General features: G+C 39.1%; 1 protein-coding gene across 1 annotated transcript in view; it reads left to right on the forward strand.

The window, feature by feature from the left end:
* FMR1NB (FMR1 neighbor) overlaps nt 1-4,910 on the forward strand; it is a 32,098-nt gene extending 27,188 nt beyond the window's left edge. The window contains exon 5 of the mRNA XM_040643597.1: nt 4,778-4,910. Within this exon, the coding sequence (XP_040499531.1) occupies nt 4,778-4,910 (133 nt within the window). The remainder of the gene's footprint in view (nt 1-4,777) is intronic.
* The last annotated feature ends 11,641 nt before the right edge of the window (nt 4,911-16,551 follow it).

A 16,551-nucleotide genomic window follows, 5' to 3' on the forward strand; every position in this document is an offset into this window, starting at 1 on the left:
AGCATTTAGAATGGTGTTTATTCCATAAATGAGCAAATGTGTCAGTGAGTGAATGAGTATGAGATAAGTTGATCTGTACATTTCAAGTATGAGTATGCTGGTAACAATATGATATTTTACATAAAAAGAAGAAAATCAGGGGCGCCTGGGTGTCTCAGCTGTTAAGCATCTGCCTTCGGCTCAGGGCGTGATCCCAGGGTCCTGGGATCGAGCCCCGCATCAGGCTCCCTGCTCCGCTGGGAGCCTGCTTCTTCCTCTCCCACTCCCCCTGCTTGTGTTCCCTCTCTCACTGGCTGTCTCTCTCTGTCAAATACATAAATAAAATCTTAAAAAAAGAAGAAGAAGAAGAAGAAAATCTCCTCTAGGACTCTGGACAAATCATTTCACCCCTACCTACTTTCCCTCTTGGGTATTCTCATTAGATAGTGAGTAGAATATCTAACTTTGGATCTTAGTAATAAATTTTAAGGCTGAACCTAAAACCTAGTTTTCTGCAACCTAGACTAGTGCAGTGCATTTCAAAATAAGGCCATATTTCATTTTTCTTTGTCGATTAAGGTCAAATGTACTCCATTAAATTTAAAGTAAAATCTATGGATAAAGAAAACATAGTCATTTTAATTATGTGAAATAAAATATTTTGAAGTCACAACATTAGAAAAAAGTATAAGTCCCCAATTTCTTATCTAAAATTCTGAAGTTCAAAAACTTCTACAAACCCAAAGCTTTTTTCCTAACTCATTTGGTAGCAAAACATGAGCTGACCTGACCTGAGACATTTTCTAGCATTATTTAATGTTTAGAGTAATAATCATATATTTTGTTATAGAAATATTACTGTGTTTGATAATGAGATGTTGCTCCAGGCCTTATGGGAGTGTCATGTAATATTCAGTATATCATGTCATATTAGTTTTCTAAAACCCAAAATATTCTGCATTCTGAACCACATCTGGCCCCAAGAGACTGAGAACTATGTAGTTGTTTCAGTTATTATTTTTTTTGAGACTGAAGTTAATAGCACTAAAACATAAAGAGGCTGTAGGTAAATCACAAATATATTTTTGGCCTTCACCCACTATTTCATTTATACCTGGAGACTTTTTTAATGATTAATTGAGGAAAAAGTATTTATTTGCTCCACGTATGTCTTACCTAGTGGAGCTCAGTGACAACTCAGTAATGCAATTTGAGGGGAGAAAAGTGAGTATTACTTTCAAAGTCATCATTTCAAAGGCAGGCTTATCAATCTCTGGGCCCCACATGCTAAGAACCTGGTTGCTCTGTATAGCTAAGTAGCACTGTCAGGAGCCAGGTGTCCTCTTCTGTACACTACCTAGCTTTGTGCTGAGGATAGGCCTATGTATCTGTCATTGCCTCTTCATAATGTCATATGGAAATTTTCCTTTCTCTTTTGGGTTTCCGTCCTTACCTTTGCTTTGAGCATTTCTAGTTTTTCTCCTTGGCTTGTGCTTAGGTCTTTAGAAAGTGAAAGATCTTGGGGCACTTGGCTTGCTCAGTGCTTAGAGCATGCAACTCTTGATCTTGGCGTTGTAAGTTCAAGCCCCATCGTGGGTGTAGAGATTACTTAAAAAGAAAATCTTTTAAAAAAAGAAAGTAGGGGGAATGAAGCATGAGAGACTATGGACTATGAGAAACAAACTGAGGGCTTCAGAGGGGAGGGGGGTGGGGGAATAGGATAGACTGGTGACGGGTAGTAGGGAGGGCACGTATTGCATGGTGCACTGGGTGTTATACGCAACTAATGAATCATCGAACTTTACACCAGAAACCAGGGATGTACTGTATGGTGACTAACATTATATAATAAAAAAACATTAAAATAAAAAAAAAAGAAAGTGAAACCTCTTATAAAAATAAATATCAGCTAACATTTCCTGAACCCTCATTGGGTACAAGTCTCTGTGGAGTATATAAAGTTACAAGGTAAGGCTCTAGCCTGAAGTTATTTCCAAGCTCTGAGGGGAAAAGGGGACAGGTTTGCATAGTGAGTGAGAGATTGCTCTTTGGATTAGGCAGGTCTGGATTTGAAACCTGGCACCATTGCTGAGTAGTCTGGTGACCTCAGGCAAGTTGCTTTCCTCCTCAGTGCCTCAGTTTCCCCATCTGAGAAATGGAAATGATAGAAAAAGAACCTGCCTCATCAAGTCATCATGAAAATTGAGTAAGGTCGTGCACATGAAGTGCTTATATAAGGCCTTGGCACATGGGACGTCTGTCATACTTGTTATTAGTCATTATTTGCTAATGCTGCAGTGTGGTCTAAGGGAAAGAGGCTGTATTTTAGAGTCAAACAGACATTGGTTCAAATGCTAGCATCTCCATTTACTATCTATGTATGACCTTGGGTGAGTTATCTTACTTCTCTAAACCCCAGCTTAATTATTTGCAGAACAGAAAACACAATATCCACCTTATAGGGTTATTGTGAGGATTAAGTGAGATAAAGTATGTAAAGCACCTGGCCAAGTTCTTAGCCTGTGATAGGCTCTCAAGCACCCCCAACCCCGACTATCCACACAAATGCAAGGAAGTACAAGATTGAATACCAAATGATAGCAATAGTCAGTGAAAGTGCAAGCTTGTAAAATTATAGATGATAATGTAATGTGAACTATTACCATTTAGTTTTGAAATTAATAGGATGGAAGAATCTCTATAAGCTAGAAGTAAAAGGGAAGGTTTCCTAGGCAAATAATATATAAGCCAGATCTTGAAGGGTGAGTAACATCGATGTCAGCAGAGGGGAGTATGACAGCATTCCTATTATGGAAGACGATCAAGTGATCAAAATGACACTATGTAGAGTAATAGTAATGGTTACAGTGATAAATATGAATGAGCCAAGTGCAATATTTTCTATCAGATTTGTTAAATTTGATGAATTAAACAATCAGGTGGGAATGTGTAAAGAGTTATGTGGGTAAATAGCCTTTTCCTTATAACCTATCATTTTTTTATAACCCATAATTGTTATTGTTCACAATCACTGTTGAGAAATAAGGATTCACTTTGAAATTTTAATATTACAGCAAATGGGCCAATCCTTTACGAAGGAAAGTCAACAGAATTTTAAAGGGTTTGAAGAAACAAAGAAAGAAAATAAAGAGGGATGCTCAAATGTTAGGGAGAGCAGTAGAAGACAAGGAAGGTGTAGGTGATGAAAAAGAACAGGAGACCAAAGGTAATTAGCAGTAGGATATAAAATTGAAGTATTTAATATTTGATTCTTGTTACCACCATCTTGGTGCAATTGATGTGTTTTGTTTGTTTGTTTGTTTGTTTGTTTTTACCCCACAAATGCTTGGACTACAGTAGTATCAGCTTCTGAAACAGTATTATCACTAGGGATATTTGGATTCTAGGAAGGTGGACAAGAAATGAACAAAGTTGTTTGGGTACCACATTGTTTGGTATTCATAGTTCAGCTCTTTAGAAGAAATAAGTGGGATCTGCCTGTTCTGACTCTATGGGTCCATGAAAGACACCCATGCTAAATAACAATGGCTATAGTTCCCCATATGCATTGACCATGCCAAATATCCAGGGGAAGGAGGGTAGCTTCAGGAATCTGAGAGATCCGCAATCAAATCCTGGGTCCCAGCTGTTAGTTTCAGCTACCTGTTCCCCAAACTTAAATAATTCAGTATTATGAGTGGTTGAGGTATCCCAGAATTATACAGCAGGGACTACCTGGCCCTTAGGCTTACAGATCTCCTAGGCTTGGCCTGGGTTTCCTTCTCTCATGGTAATTATGAAGAGCCAACTAAGAATAAAATGGTCAGTGAGAAAAGAGGTATCAGGGAATAGAGTATTGGACTGGGCGGGGGGTGATCAGGAGACTCAGGCCATTAACTTGTGGCATTTTCTTGGACAAGTGAGTTAACCTTTCAGCAGCTTGATACCATCAGCTGAAATTTTTTGTGTAGCTTAAACAATATATGTGAAAATGCTTTGACAATTGCAATGCAATACTCGAATTTAAATTGTTAATTTCTAGCCTCAGTTACAGAGAAGCAGAGGAGTGGAATAACAGACCACTGATCTTAGTGTCAGGAGACTCTGTCTTTAGTCTCAGTTCTGCCATTATGTACAGTGGGAGCTTGGGCAGTTCCCTTAACTTTCCTGGGCTTCAGTTCACCAAGCTGCAGAATGAGAAGTTTGGACTAGATGAACAGGAAATGTGACTTATCTCAGAAGAAACAAAATCCTTATATATTTTATATATATATGTATTATATTATTATATATATATATATGTATATGTATATATATGTGTTTTATTATTATATATATGTATTATATATATAGGTATTATATATATGTATGTATATATTTATGTAAGGTAATACATAAATATATATATAATCATACATGTATATACATACCTATATATTATTGCTTTGTATAAGTTTAATGAAGTACATACATATGCATATGTATGCACACACAGACACACATATATGACATTATAAATAGACTAACAATACAGTTTCTCTGGGTCATGTACTGGGTCATGGATGTTCACCTTGTTATTCAGAAATTGTGATTGTATTTGCCACAGTGTATTTTGTCTTTATGCTTCACAGTAACATAAGATGGTACACTGGCAAACTGAAAATATACAAGTTAAACATAGCATTGAATATATAGAGTTTGAAAACTTTGTTGCAGTCGTTTCCTTTTCTAACAAAGTGTGATGTATGTATACTAGTCCTTTCAAGTTGTTTAACTTTGTTTTACTTTTCTCCTGTAGCATTATTTTCCCACTGAGAAGAACACAAACCATTCAGAGCAGAGGAGACTGTCCCAGTCATCTAAACCTGATGGAACATTTTAGAAGGACAAAAATTCGTTCTTATTTTTGTCATGTTTACTTCCAAATATAAAATAAAGTTGATAGTTCTGTTTCTGTGCATCAAACCAGGATCTGAATTCTTCTTATTAAAAACAGTTACTACAGAATTTTAAAAAACGTATGAAAAGCACTGGTGGCATTTCAGTCCTAGGTAGTAGTGTGATTTTTGCAACTTCGGTTATGTTATCAACATATACTTCTGTTGGGGTTAAATAAGGCAGAGATTTCTTGTTGTTTTTCACCTTCCAGCAAAGTGGTTGGGGGGGTGGAACCCAGTGATCATATTTCACTGTATATGATACTGTGTTTATTTTGAAGAAAAGAGGTAACAATATTTTGTAGTAGGGTTCTTCTTTTTATTTTATAATTTATAACATTATTTTTTCCACCATAAAAGGCACACTCATTATAGAAAATTTGGTAAATAAAGCTCTGTAGAAGAAAGAAAAAAAATCATCCATAATCCTACTACCAAGATCTGAACACTGCTGTTAGCTTATGTTTTTAAAAAAAAACAAAAACAAAAACAATTGTGTTCTGTGACATACATTAATTGATTTTTAAAAAGTTGTCTTTTCTTTAATATTCACTTTCTTCTTTTTAGATGTATAGGACTCAAGTTTACCTAGGCTTGTTGCTCTTTCATTCAACAAGCATTGATTAAGCCTCTGCTATGGGTAATGCATTTTCTATGTGCTGGGGATGTAGTCACAATCAAGATAAAGTTGGCCTTTCCCTCATGGAACTCAGAGCCCAGCTGGAGAGGAAACCAGATAAAGAAGTAATAACAAGGGTATGATAGAAGGACTACCAAGTTCTGTGAGGGCATTTAGCAGGGGCACTTAGCCCAGACTTCAGGAAGAGGCATAAAATGGAAGGTAAGAAGGACCAACAGGTGTTTCCCATGCAATCACTGTGTGGTGGGAGGAGTGTTTCAGATATGAAGGCTCAAGTACATGGAATATTTGGAATATGGCAAAAAGTTCAGGATAGCAACAACTTCGACTTAGGTGTTAGATTAAAAGAACTTTATTTTTTTTAAGATTTATTTATTTATTTGAGAGAAAGAGAGAGAGAGAGCACACACGTGGGGGGAGGAGCAGAGGGAGAGGGACAAGCAGACTCCATGCTGAGTGCAGAGCCAGAGACCATGATCTGAGCCGAAATCAAGAGGACACTTAACCGACTGAGCTACCTAGGTGCCCCAATTAGAACTTTATAACCCACATTTATTTATTTTTTAGGCCATTTTTAAAATTTTAATTCCAATATAGTTAATATACAGTGTTAAATTAGTTTCAGGTGTACAATACAGTGATTTGACATTTTTATATATTTCCCTGTGCTCCACAAGGTAAGTGTACACTTAATCCCCTTCACCTATTTCACCCATCCCTTCTGATAACCACCAGTTTGTTCTCTATAGTTAAGAGTCTGGTTTTTGGTTGGTTTCCTTTTTTTGGTTATAACCCACATTTTAAAAATGGGTTTTATCTTGTAGACAGAAGGGAACCAATGAAGGGTTTTAAGCACAAGAATGGTATGGTTAGATCTATATCCTTAGAGGTCACTCTACCTATTGTGTGGAGAATTGGAAGTGAGCAGCACTGGGATCAAGAGAATCAGTTATGAGACTGTTGTATCAATATAGATGAGAAAATATGGTGTCCTGGGCAAGGGTAGTGGCACTGTGGATAAAAGTAAATAGATCTAAGAGCTGTTTGGCATGTAGCATTGGTAGGACTTGGTTATTAGTTTGTGTGGGGAAGGAATGAGGAGGTTCAAAGAGTGTAAATTTCAGGTTTCTAAATGATGAACCAACTGGAAAGATAGTGGTACTCTTCCTATTCAGTGAGATGGGACAATTAGAAGGACAGGTGTGGCAGGTGAAGATGAGTCATTTTTGGATAGGCTTTTTGAAGTGCCTGTGGAACATCCAGGTAGAAATGACTAGTAGGCAGTTAGATATATGGGTTTGGAGCTCAGGAGAAAGGTCTGGCTGTGTGTAAAAGTTTAGGAATCATCAATATATAGATGATAATTGAAGTCCTAGTGAATGATTGATATCAACCAGGAAGAATAAGAAAAAAAGAAGGGACTGGAATAGAATCCAGAAAAACACAAGCATTTAAGGGGTGGTCAGAAATGGTGTGCTGTCAGTGGAGACTGAGAAGTATGAGGATAAACGAGAGAGTTGTTGGGGAGGAAAAGTTTTTCTATACCTTTCAAAATTCTTTTGGCTGGTCTAAGAATTAAATTGACATGAGACGAACTAACAGGAGGAAATCAAATTTAATTATGTACATACAGAGGCTCCATAAAGAATTTGAGGCCTACAGGCAGGCAGGCAATTGAGGCTTATATGCCATTCAAAACTAAGGAGAAAAGGGATAGGGGTCTGGGACTTCAAACGGAAGAAAATTCACAGGTAGATGAAAAAGAGTACATTTTTCTGGGCGCCTGGGTGGCTCAGTCATTAAGTGTCTGCCTTTGGCTCAGGGCTTGATTCTAGGGTCCTGGGACTGAACCCCACATCAGGCTCCCTGCTCCGCTGGAAGCCTACTTCTTCCTCTCCCACTCCCTCTGCTTGTGTTCCCTCTCTCGCTGGCTGTCTCTCTCTCCGTCAAATAAATAATAAAATCTTAAAAAAAAAAAAAAAGAAAAAGAGTAAATTTTTGGTAAACAAATGTTTGCTGGGCCTAACGGAAACAATGGGATACTGAGAGAAATTTTAACAAACAAACTTTGCTAGGTTCCTCCCTGTCTGCCACACCTAGTCCATAGTATACTGTAGTTATCTATGCTAATAGCTCCCTTCCCAGAGTAGGTCCTCTATCCAAATTCTTTCAGGCAGTTAGCAGGAAGGCAAAAAAAAAAAAAAAGTCTCGAGCTTTCGGTTTCTTAAAAATAATCAGCCTAAAATAATCCACATGCCAAATAGACACATTTTGGGGCGGCAAGTTTTGCTCCCCTACAGAGCAACATAATGAAATCTAAGAGGATGGCGTGTTTCAAAAAGGAGGGACTGATCAACAGCATCAAAATTCTGATTCATTTCCGCTGGATTTGGCAACATGGAAGTCATTGGTGACTTTGGCAATAACAGTTTCAGTGATGAGGTGGGAGCAGAAACTAGATAACTTGAGCTGCCGAGTGACTTGGAAGTGAGAAAGTGAAAGCAGTGTGGACAGCTTGTTGAAAAAGGTTGGCTGTGAAGGGAATCAGAGAAACAGTGGTATAGTAATTGGTAGTTTAGGATGGGGAGAATTTTTTCAAGATAGGAAGTAGAAAGAGCATTGAATGTAAAGGCTGGAGGTGTGGGGAAGTTTCAACCTACCCTTTTGATCCCCAACTTATCCTGTTCTGTTTATTCCATAGCATTTATCACCTGTGAACATACCATATAACTTAGTTATTTATTATGCTTACTGTTCATTATTTGCCTTCCCCTGCCAGGATATAAGCTCTCCTAGGGCAGAGGGAATTTTATGTGTTCAGTTCAGGGATACATCCCAAGTGCCTAGGACAGTGTCTGGCACACAGTAGGTGCTCAACAAATAAAATAACTATTGTATGATTGGATTGGAAACAAAGACATTTTTGTGGTATTCTTCACTTTTGCTATGATTAAGGGGTGCTTCCAAGGCAAACTGAAGTCTTAGAAAAAAAGCCAAACTGTACGACAAATGATCACCAGAGTTTAGTAAACAAGTGGTTGCTTTCAAAGCTATTCCCTAAGAATCTGATACTGCTGCTCTAAATTTTAAGAGGGGCATTCAGGGAAAATGAACAAACAAAACGAATGAAAAAGAACAAACAAAAAAGTTCTCTGGGTAGAAATAAGTAATAACTACATAAGGAAACAGATACTTTAGAGTATAAAATTGAAATTTTAACAAAAGCAGTGGCAATCTACAGATATAAGCATAGTCTGATGCAATACTTTGAAAGCAATAGATAGGAACATCTGCAATGATTCTCTAACAGTTCAGAAACTAAGTTGTAGGGGACACTGACAGAGATTACCATTAAGTGGTAATGTGAGGGGAAAGAATATCATTTTACAGTGGCAGTCGAACAACTAGAGATGCAGAATAAATATTGGGCCAGAGATGAAAATTTGAAGCAATTGAGGGTTGTTATTATTAAAGATTAGAAGCCAAAGGGACCCTCACAAGAGTGGGAAGGAAATAAGTTTTTCAGAGAGCTGTCCCCAACACCAGTGCCTAATACATTACTAAATCATGTCTGACATGGCTGACCAAGTCCTGCAAGAGATAAATTGGTAGATCATAACTGTGTCACTAACATGCAAACTTTAATAGTCATGGAGTCATTTCCCTCAATCCATTCCTGTATCTGTTCCAAATAAAAAGACACTGAACAAGAAATACCTCTGATGCAGAGCCTGAAGTTAAACTGATTAGGGTGACTGCTTTAAAACCAGAGGTGATGAACATTCTCTCAAACTACACAGACATTGAGACTTTAAACCAAGAACAACCAGGGCACCAGGGTGGCTCAATCAGTTAAGCATCTGCCTTTGGCTAAGGTCATGAGCCCAGGGTCCTGGGATTGAGTCCCACATGCAACAGGCTCCCTGCTCTGCCGGGAGTCTGCTTCTCCTTCTCATTCTGCCTCTTCTCCCCACTCGTACTCTCTCTCTCTCAAATAAATAAATAAAAATCTTTAAAGAAAAATAAACCAAGAATGACCAAATGGTCAAAAACAAAGCTCTTCCAACTTAGCCCATGGCCAGCTAGACATTGGTACAGAGAGAATCTGGATAGATGTAAAGTTCAGTTGTTTAGAAAATGAGGACAATATCTCTCTTAGATATCAGCATCATGGACAATGGAAATGCTCCATAAAGTAAGGGCTTCTCTTTAGTATAAGAAAACACATTTTATTCATTATGGTATTTTGTAAATATTTCTTGTCTGTTTATGGTCTAAATGATGTCAACTTTCCCTTGGGAGGAGTAGGAAAACTGGTAATACCTACTATAGGATTGTCAGGCTGAATTTAAAGCCTCAGACCAAGCTGTAATATGTGGGTTAGCTGCTGCCTGTCCCAGATCTCAGGCAAAAAATGTAGTTATACGTGGGTAATAACTTCAGGGTAGAAAGAGCAGAAGGAGGTGAAACTCAAATAGATAATTATTTAGGAGTAGCAAGACTAGCTATATAATGTGTGGAGCCTTTTACAAAATGAAAATACAGGTCTCCATTTTTACAATTATTAAGAATTTCAAGATGGTGACAGCAGAACATTAAACCAAGCACAGAGCCCTTCTAAGAGCTGGGCATGTTTATGAGTGCATACGTTGCATGCCATGAAACCAGCCTTGAGGGATAGTCGTCATATATGGCAAACTGAGTTATCATATATGGATCCCTCCTCCACCTTCACCCCTGCTGAAGCGGGAGAGCTAGGTTCTTGTCTCATGGAGCTGAAGAATGAATCTCGAGGGCCTAAGGGAGTGAGTAAAGCGATAGAGTTTTATTAAGCAAGGATACAGAAAAAGGTCTCAGGAGTGAGAGGGGTCCCAACAGGGTTGCCTCTGAGGGCTTGTAGGGTTGGTCTTTTATTAAAAGCTAACCAGGGAACTTCTGGTTAAAAAGAAGTCTTTTTAACTTCTCTACCCGCAGCACCATTGATTAAGGACTAGTGATAACATTTTTAATGGCTTACTTCTTTTTTAGGGCCTGGTTGTTTTCTGTTGACCACAAGAGACTGTCATAAATAAGACCCCCCACCTCAGACACCTAGCGTGGGGTGGTCTGGTGTGTTCCCTTATCTCTGGTTTCCTTACAGCTCTGCATTTTTGGGCTTTCTGTGAGCCTGATCACTTAGCCCCCTATCATCTCTCCCTACCTAGCCCCACCTGTCCCTTACTCACTGCCAATGCCAAAAAAGTGATGGAGAAGTTAATGGAACTCAGTGTCAAATTTAGCGACTAAAAATCTATTGAAAGCCTTAGGGCAAGGTTCATACATGAAGGGAAATGCAGGGGTTGCCCAGGGCCTACAGATGCCAAAATGGTTAGGTAAGGTTTTCTAGTTGCACTCTTTACTTTCCCTTCATTTTCTCCAGAGTCAGACCCCATTTTCAAAAGGTGAATATTACTGAAATTTCAAGAACAGATAATAACAATCTTACACAAATTGTTCCAGAAAGTAGAATAACAGGAAAAGCTGCCCATCACTTTTATGAAGCTGGTATGCTATAGATACCACAACCAGAAGCTAGTGCAAGAATATTAGAGAATATTAGAGGCCAATTTAACTTAAGGACATAGAGACAAAAATCCTAGAAGTGTGTGCGTGTGTGTGTGTCTGTGTGTGTACTAAAGCCAACTATGTATTAAGTAGGCTTTGTTGCAGCAGTACAAGGATGCTTCAATGCCAGAATGCATAAGAATATAATTACATTAATGAACTGCAGGAGAAAAATTACATGATTTTCTGAAAAGGTGCAGAAGAAAGCAATTGATAAATATCAACACCCATTTATGATTTATTTTTTTAAAATTTTATTTATGTATTTGACAGAGAGAGAGGAGAGAACAAGCCGGGTGGGGGGGCAGCAGGCAGAGGGAGAGGGAGAAGCAGACTCCCCGCTAAGCAGGGAGCCTGACCTGGGGCTCCATCACAAGGACCCTGGGATCATGACCCGAGCTGAAGGCAGACGCCTAACCCACTGAGCCACCCAGGCACCTGACACCAATTTATGATTTAAAGAAATCTTAGCAAACTAGAAATAGAAGGAAACTCCCTTAACCTTTTAAAAGAAAATAAACAGTAAGTATTAATGAAGACAACTTAGAGGTGTTCCCTTTAAGGTCAGGAACAGGGCAATGAAGGCTGGTATCGCAGCTGCTATTTTTGTTTTGTTTTGTTTTGAGTAAAAACTTTCCCCCCAATGTGGGGCTCAAACCCATGACCCCAAGATCAAGAGTTGCCTGCTCCACCAACTGAGCCAGCCAGGCGCCCCACAGCTGCTGTTTTACATAATACTAGAGTACCTAGCCAAAGAAATCATTTAAGAGAAACAAAGATACTTTAAAGACTAAAAGAGGAAGACTCTGTCACTTGTATACAATATTGTCATTTACATAGAAAATATAAGAGAATTAAATAATTGGGACTAATAAGACAGTTAAGCATGTTATATCCAGCACCTAGAGTCCCTAACAAGTCTATTGTATATCAGCTTCCCTTAACCTTACTGCTCTGGGCAAGGATAACCACTCTCCTGGTTGCCCAGAACAGAGGGGTTTTCTTGGATGCAGGACTTTCCATGCTAAACCCAAGACAGTCACCCTAACTCTGGCTCTGATTTCTTTCTTCCCTTTTAACCCCTGGAAATTTACTTTCCTTTCAAGCTAGTCTATGTATTAAAATTTGTTTGGGTATTTTATTTTATCCAACATTCCTAGATATATTTTAGCATAAGGTATGGGTCTACATCAGCTCAATCTGCTCTTTTGTCAGAATTCTCCATAGTAAAACTGTAAGAATAATGAAATGTTTAATGACATGGAAAAAATGTTTATGTGTAGAGTACAAAAGATGACACAATTCTCTGTATAGTTGAGTACCATTTTTATTATAAAAATATTTCATATATTCATATCTTTGAAATGTTTGAGATAGCTAATAGAATTTCTGCAGATAGAATTGACTTCAGTGTCTTTTGGGGGTGGATTATTGTGGGTAGGGGAGAAAGGAAATCTGATAGGTTGGAAAAGGGGAAGGATGATAGGGTAGGATAGGAGAAGAAAACTGGTGGAGATCGGGAGATGTAACACAGAGGGAACATTCCCATTGTAGTGAGAGGGTTTGTATTTTAGATATTTATGACCCATAGTTCTTTCTCTTTTTTCACACTGTATGACTCTTCTCTCACACTGGAGAGAAATAGTGATCGAATGTTATTCCTCAGAGCCCTGGATCCAGATTGCATTGTCTTATTGAGCATGTAACTAGGTCACTGGAGCAGGCATTTTAAACACTTACTAAGGGGATTTCGTAAAATCCATGCTTCAACCAGAACAAGAACATAATAAGTTAACTAACATATATTTGAATGTTAAATATTCCTAGAAAGGTTCTGATACATCCTGGGTTTTTTTGTTTGTTTGTTTGTTTGTTTTTAATGGCAATAAAGCAGATTGATAGCTGTGAGCCCAGGTTCAAAACAGCTTTGATGAGTTGTCAGGGATTTCTCAGTTATGAAAATGAAGGAAATCTGTTCTTAGAATTTTTAGGTGTATGTGTGTCACAGTAGGGAAATCCCATCTGAGACAGTTTCTTCTTCTCCTTTTTTTTTAAAGATTTTATTTATTTGTGAGAAAAAGAGAACATGTGCGGGAGAGAGAGCACAAGCGGAGAGGAGGAGCAGAGGGAGAGGGAGAAGCAAACTCCCCACTGAGCAGGGAGCCTGACGCAGGACTCGATCCCAGGACCCTGAGAACATGACCTGAGCCAAAGGCAGATGCTTCACCCACTGAGTCACCCGGGTGCCCCTAGGGCAGTTTATTCTTTCAAAAGTAAACACAGGTAATGTAGAGAGGAGGGGGTAGATATAACTATGAAGGAGTAGCACTAGGAGATCTTTGGGGTGATGGAATAGTTCTGTATCTGGACTGCGGTGATGGTAACAATGAATCTACACACGTGATAAAATGACAAAACTATGCACACACATTGTACAGATGCAAACTTCCTGGTTTTGATATTGTACTATAGCTATGTGAGATGTAACCATAGGGGAAAACAAGGTGATGGATATGTGGGACCCCTCTGTTGTATCCTTGCAACTTCCTGTGAATGTATAATTATTTCAAAATAAAAGTTAAAAAAAATAACACCAAAACTGAGGTCATGTAGACTAGCGTCACCCAGGGAAAGCCAATGTAACTCCCAAATATTCTGTCTACTTTGTCTTAGTTGGGCACCAAGGCTGGGAGACGAGTTTGGGGCTGGCCGACACTTGCGTGCCTTGCCAAGTAATGTGTTTGACAATGGAAAGTTAAAGATAGCCTGAAAGTACTTGTTCATTTTCACTTTTATATAAGCCACAGTGTCCTGCTGCAGTTAGACAAATGACCTTCCAAAACATTCTTCCACAATTGGTTTATTTAGACTGTTTAGTCAAATGACCAGTTGATTCACTGGAGGCTGAAAAATCACCTAATGAATTGAATGATTAATCAGCCAGAATGTTAAGTCCTTCACTCAAGTATAGACAGACATGGGAAGCATGTTTATGATAAAATAGTTTACAGAACAGCTTTTAGACGATTTGACTTACAGTTTTTTTAAGTGAGGGTCATACTTGGAATAAGCATTAACAATAACTAGTACATTGGAAAATGGACCTTAAGCATCTAAGCTAAGTTTAAATGTAATAAGACTATTTAGAATTAGAAAAGACCAAAAGTTGTCTAACCCAATCACCTCATTTCATATGTAGTGGAAGTTTGTATCTGAGTAAATACTAAGATTTAGACATATCTAGGCATTCATTTTCATAGGTTCATTACATCGGGAATGGGGCCCGGTTAGGTTTGTGTCTGGCCACTAGTGGCAGAATCTTAGTGATGGATGAGTGAGTGGAGTGCCTATTCCTCTGATTGGCCCCATAGACCAGGCCAGAGTCCAATGGAGAGAAGAGCATTCTTTCCATTTCTCCTTGGAACATAGCATGTGTTAAGGGTAAAACAGAGAAGAGACAATAGGCATAAAAAATAAATAATGTGGTATGTTAGAATGTCATAAATACAATGGAAAAAAGTAAAAAGTAAAGCAGAAGGAGAGCGGTTCAGGGTGGCACTTAGTGGAGGCCCAGATTGCGCTACTGAATAGTCAGGATAGAATTCATTAAGCAGGGACAATTTGAGGAAAGATGTGAAGGTGTTAGCTGAGCTGATATCCACAGGAAGTGCATTCCAGCAGAGGGGACAGCTACAGCAAAGGCCACAAGGCAGAAATGTGCCTGGCCTGTTTGTGGAACAGCAAGGAGGCCTGTGTGGCTGATTCAGAGAGCAAAGGGAAGGGTAGGAGGTGAGGAGATAAGAGTGGTGGGCAGGGCCAGAGGATAGATAGGGTCTTGTAGGCCATGGTGAGGACTTGGGCCTCTTCATTTGACATGTGAGCTGGTGTGCGGTTTTGAGCAGAAGAGAGATGGGACCTTGCTTGTGTTTTAATAGAATCACTTAGGTTGTTGTGTTGAAAATAGACTTTAGAGTGGCAAGAGGAGAAGCAGGGACACCAGGGTGGAATCAGGTGAGAAGTGATGTTAAGAAGGTCTGATTCTGGGAATATTTTGAAGGAAGGGTTGATGGGATTTCCTAACAGATTGGTTGTGAGGTATAAGAGAAAGAGAGTAATCCAGGAAGAACTGGAAGGATGGAGTTGCTCTCAGTACTGATCTGGGAAAGGCTGCAGGAGGAGCAGATTTGAGGGGATGAATAGGAATTAGCCACATTAAATTTGAGATGATTATTAGATATTCAAGTGAAGATGTTGGCTAGGTTGTTGGATAGGATTTAGGAGTCCAGGGCTGCAAGATAAAGATTTGGGAATTGTCAGCCTATAAATGGTATTGAAAGCCCCAGGATAGTAGGGGAAAAGAGGAGAATCAGCAAAGGAGGCAGTGTCAAGTGAGGTAGGAGGGAAACTCAAAGTGTATGATGTTCTGGAAGTCAAGGGAGGAAAAGAGGAAGATGTGATCCACGGCCAAATGTTGCCAATAGGTCAATAAGGTGAGAGCTTACACTTGAAGGCTTATCAATACAGAGGTCATTGTAGACCTTGATGAGAATGCTGTGGTGGAGTGGATGGCGTGAAAGCCTGCTTCACGTGAGTTTAAGGAAGACTAAGTAGAGGAATTAGAGACAGCAGATACAGGCAACTCTTTTGAGAGGGTTTGTTTCAGAGAGGAACAAAGAAATCAAGCAGTAGTTGGTAGGTGGTGGGGACTGAAAGAGAAGTGTGGTTTTCTTAAGATAGTGTATTTCATAATGGGAAAAAAAGAGATCATTTCCCCATTTGAAGTTTATTGACAAATGCACAATTAATGCAGATTGTGTTGAATTAAGACATGGTCTGTGAAATGGAAAAAGAGGGAGTAAAGCTGCAGTTTTGAAAGTGAGGTTCCTGGAACAGCAAGACCAGTATCAATCGCGGGGATATGTTAGAAATGCAAATCTTAGCACCTGTGCACCTCCCCCCACCAAGACCTATAGCATCGGAAATCCATACTTTAACAAGCCCTTCAGGTGATTCTGCTGCACACCAAAATTTGAGAGCCACTGGTGAAAGCACCATTATCAGGTGAGTGTACTTTAGAATCCTCAACAGAGAGAGAATATCTCCATTTCTTCATTAAGAGCAGAAGGTATGTTTTTCCCCCCTCTTCCCTCCCATCTCTGTGTTGCTCAAGCGTCTTCATCCTAAAAGAAGTCTCTGTCTCTCTCACGGGAGAAATAACAGTATGTTTGTATGCTGATGGGAAAGATGCGGTACAGAGTAAAACACTGGGGATATAGGAGAGAGGGTGTAAACTTGCTGGAATCGTGTGCTTCAGCAGGTGGGAATGGAGGGATCTGATGCATAAGTGGCATTAGACAGAAGCAAGGAGCACTCACATACGGTGATAAGCAA

Source organism: Ursus maritimus (genome assembly GCF_017311325.1).
Source record: "Ursus maritimus isolate PB19 chromosome X unlocalized genomic scaffold, ASM1731132v1 scaffold_X1, whole genome shotgun sequence".
Taxonomy (NCBI): domain Eukaryota; kingdom Metazoa; phylum Chordata; class Mammalia; order Carnivora; family Ursidae; genus Ursus; species Ursus maritimus.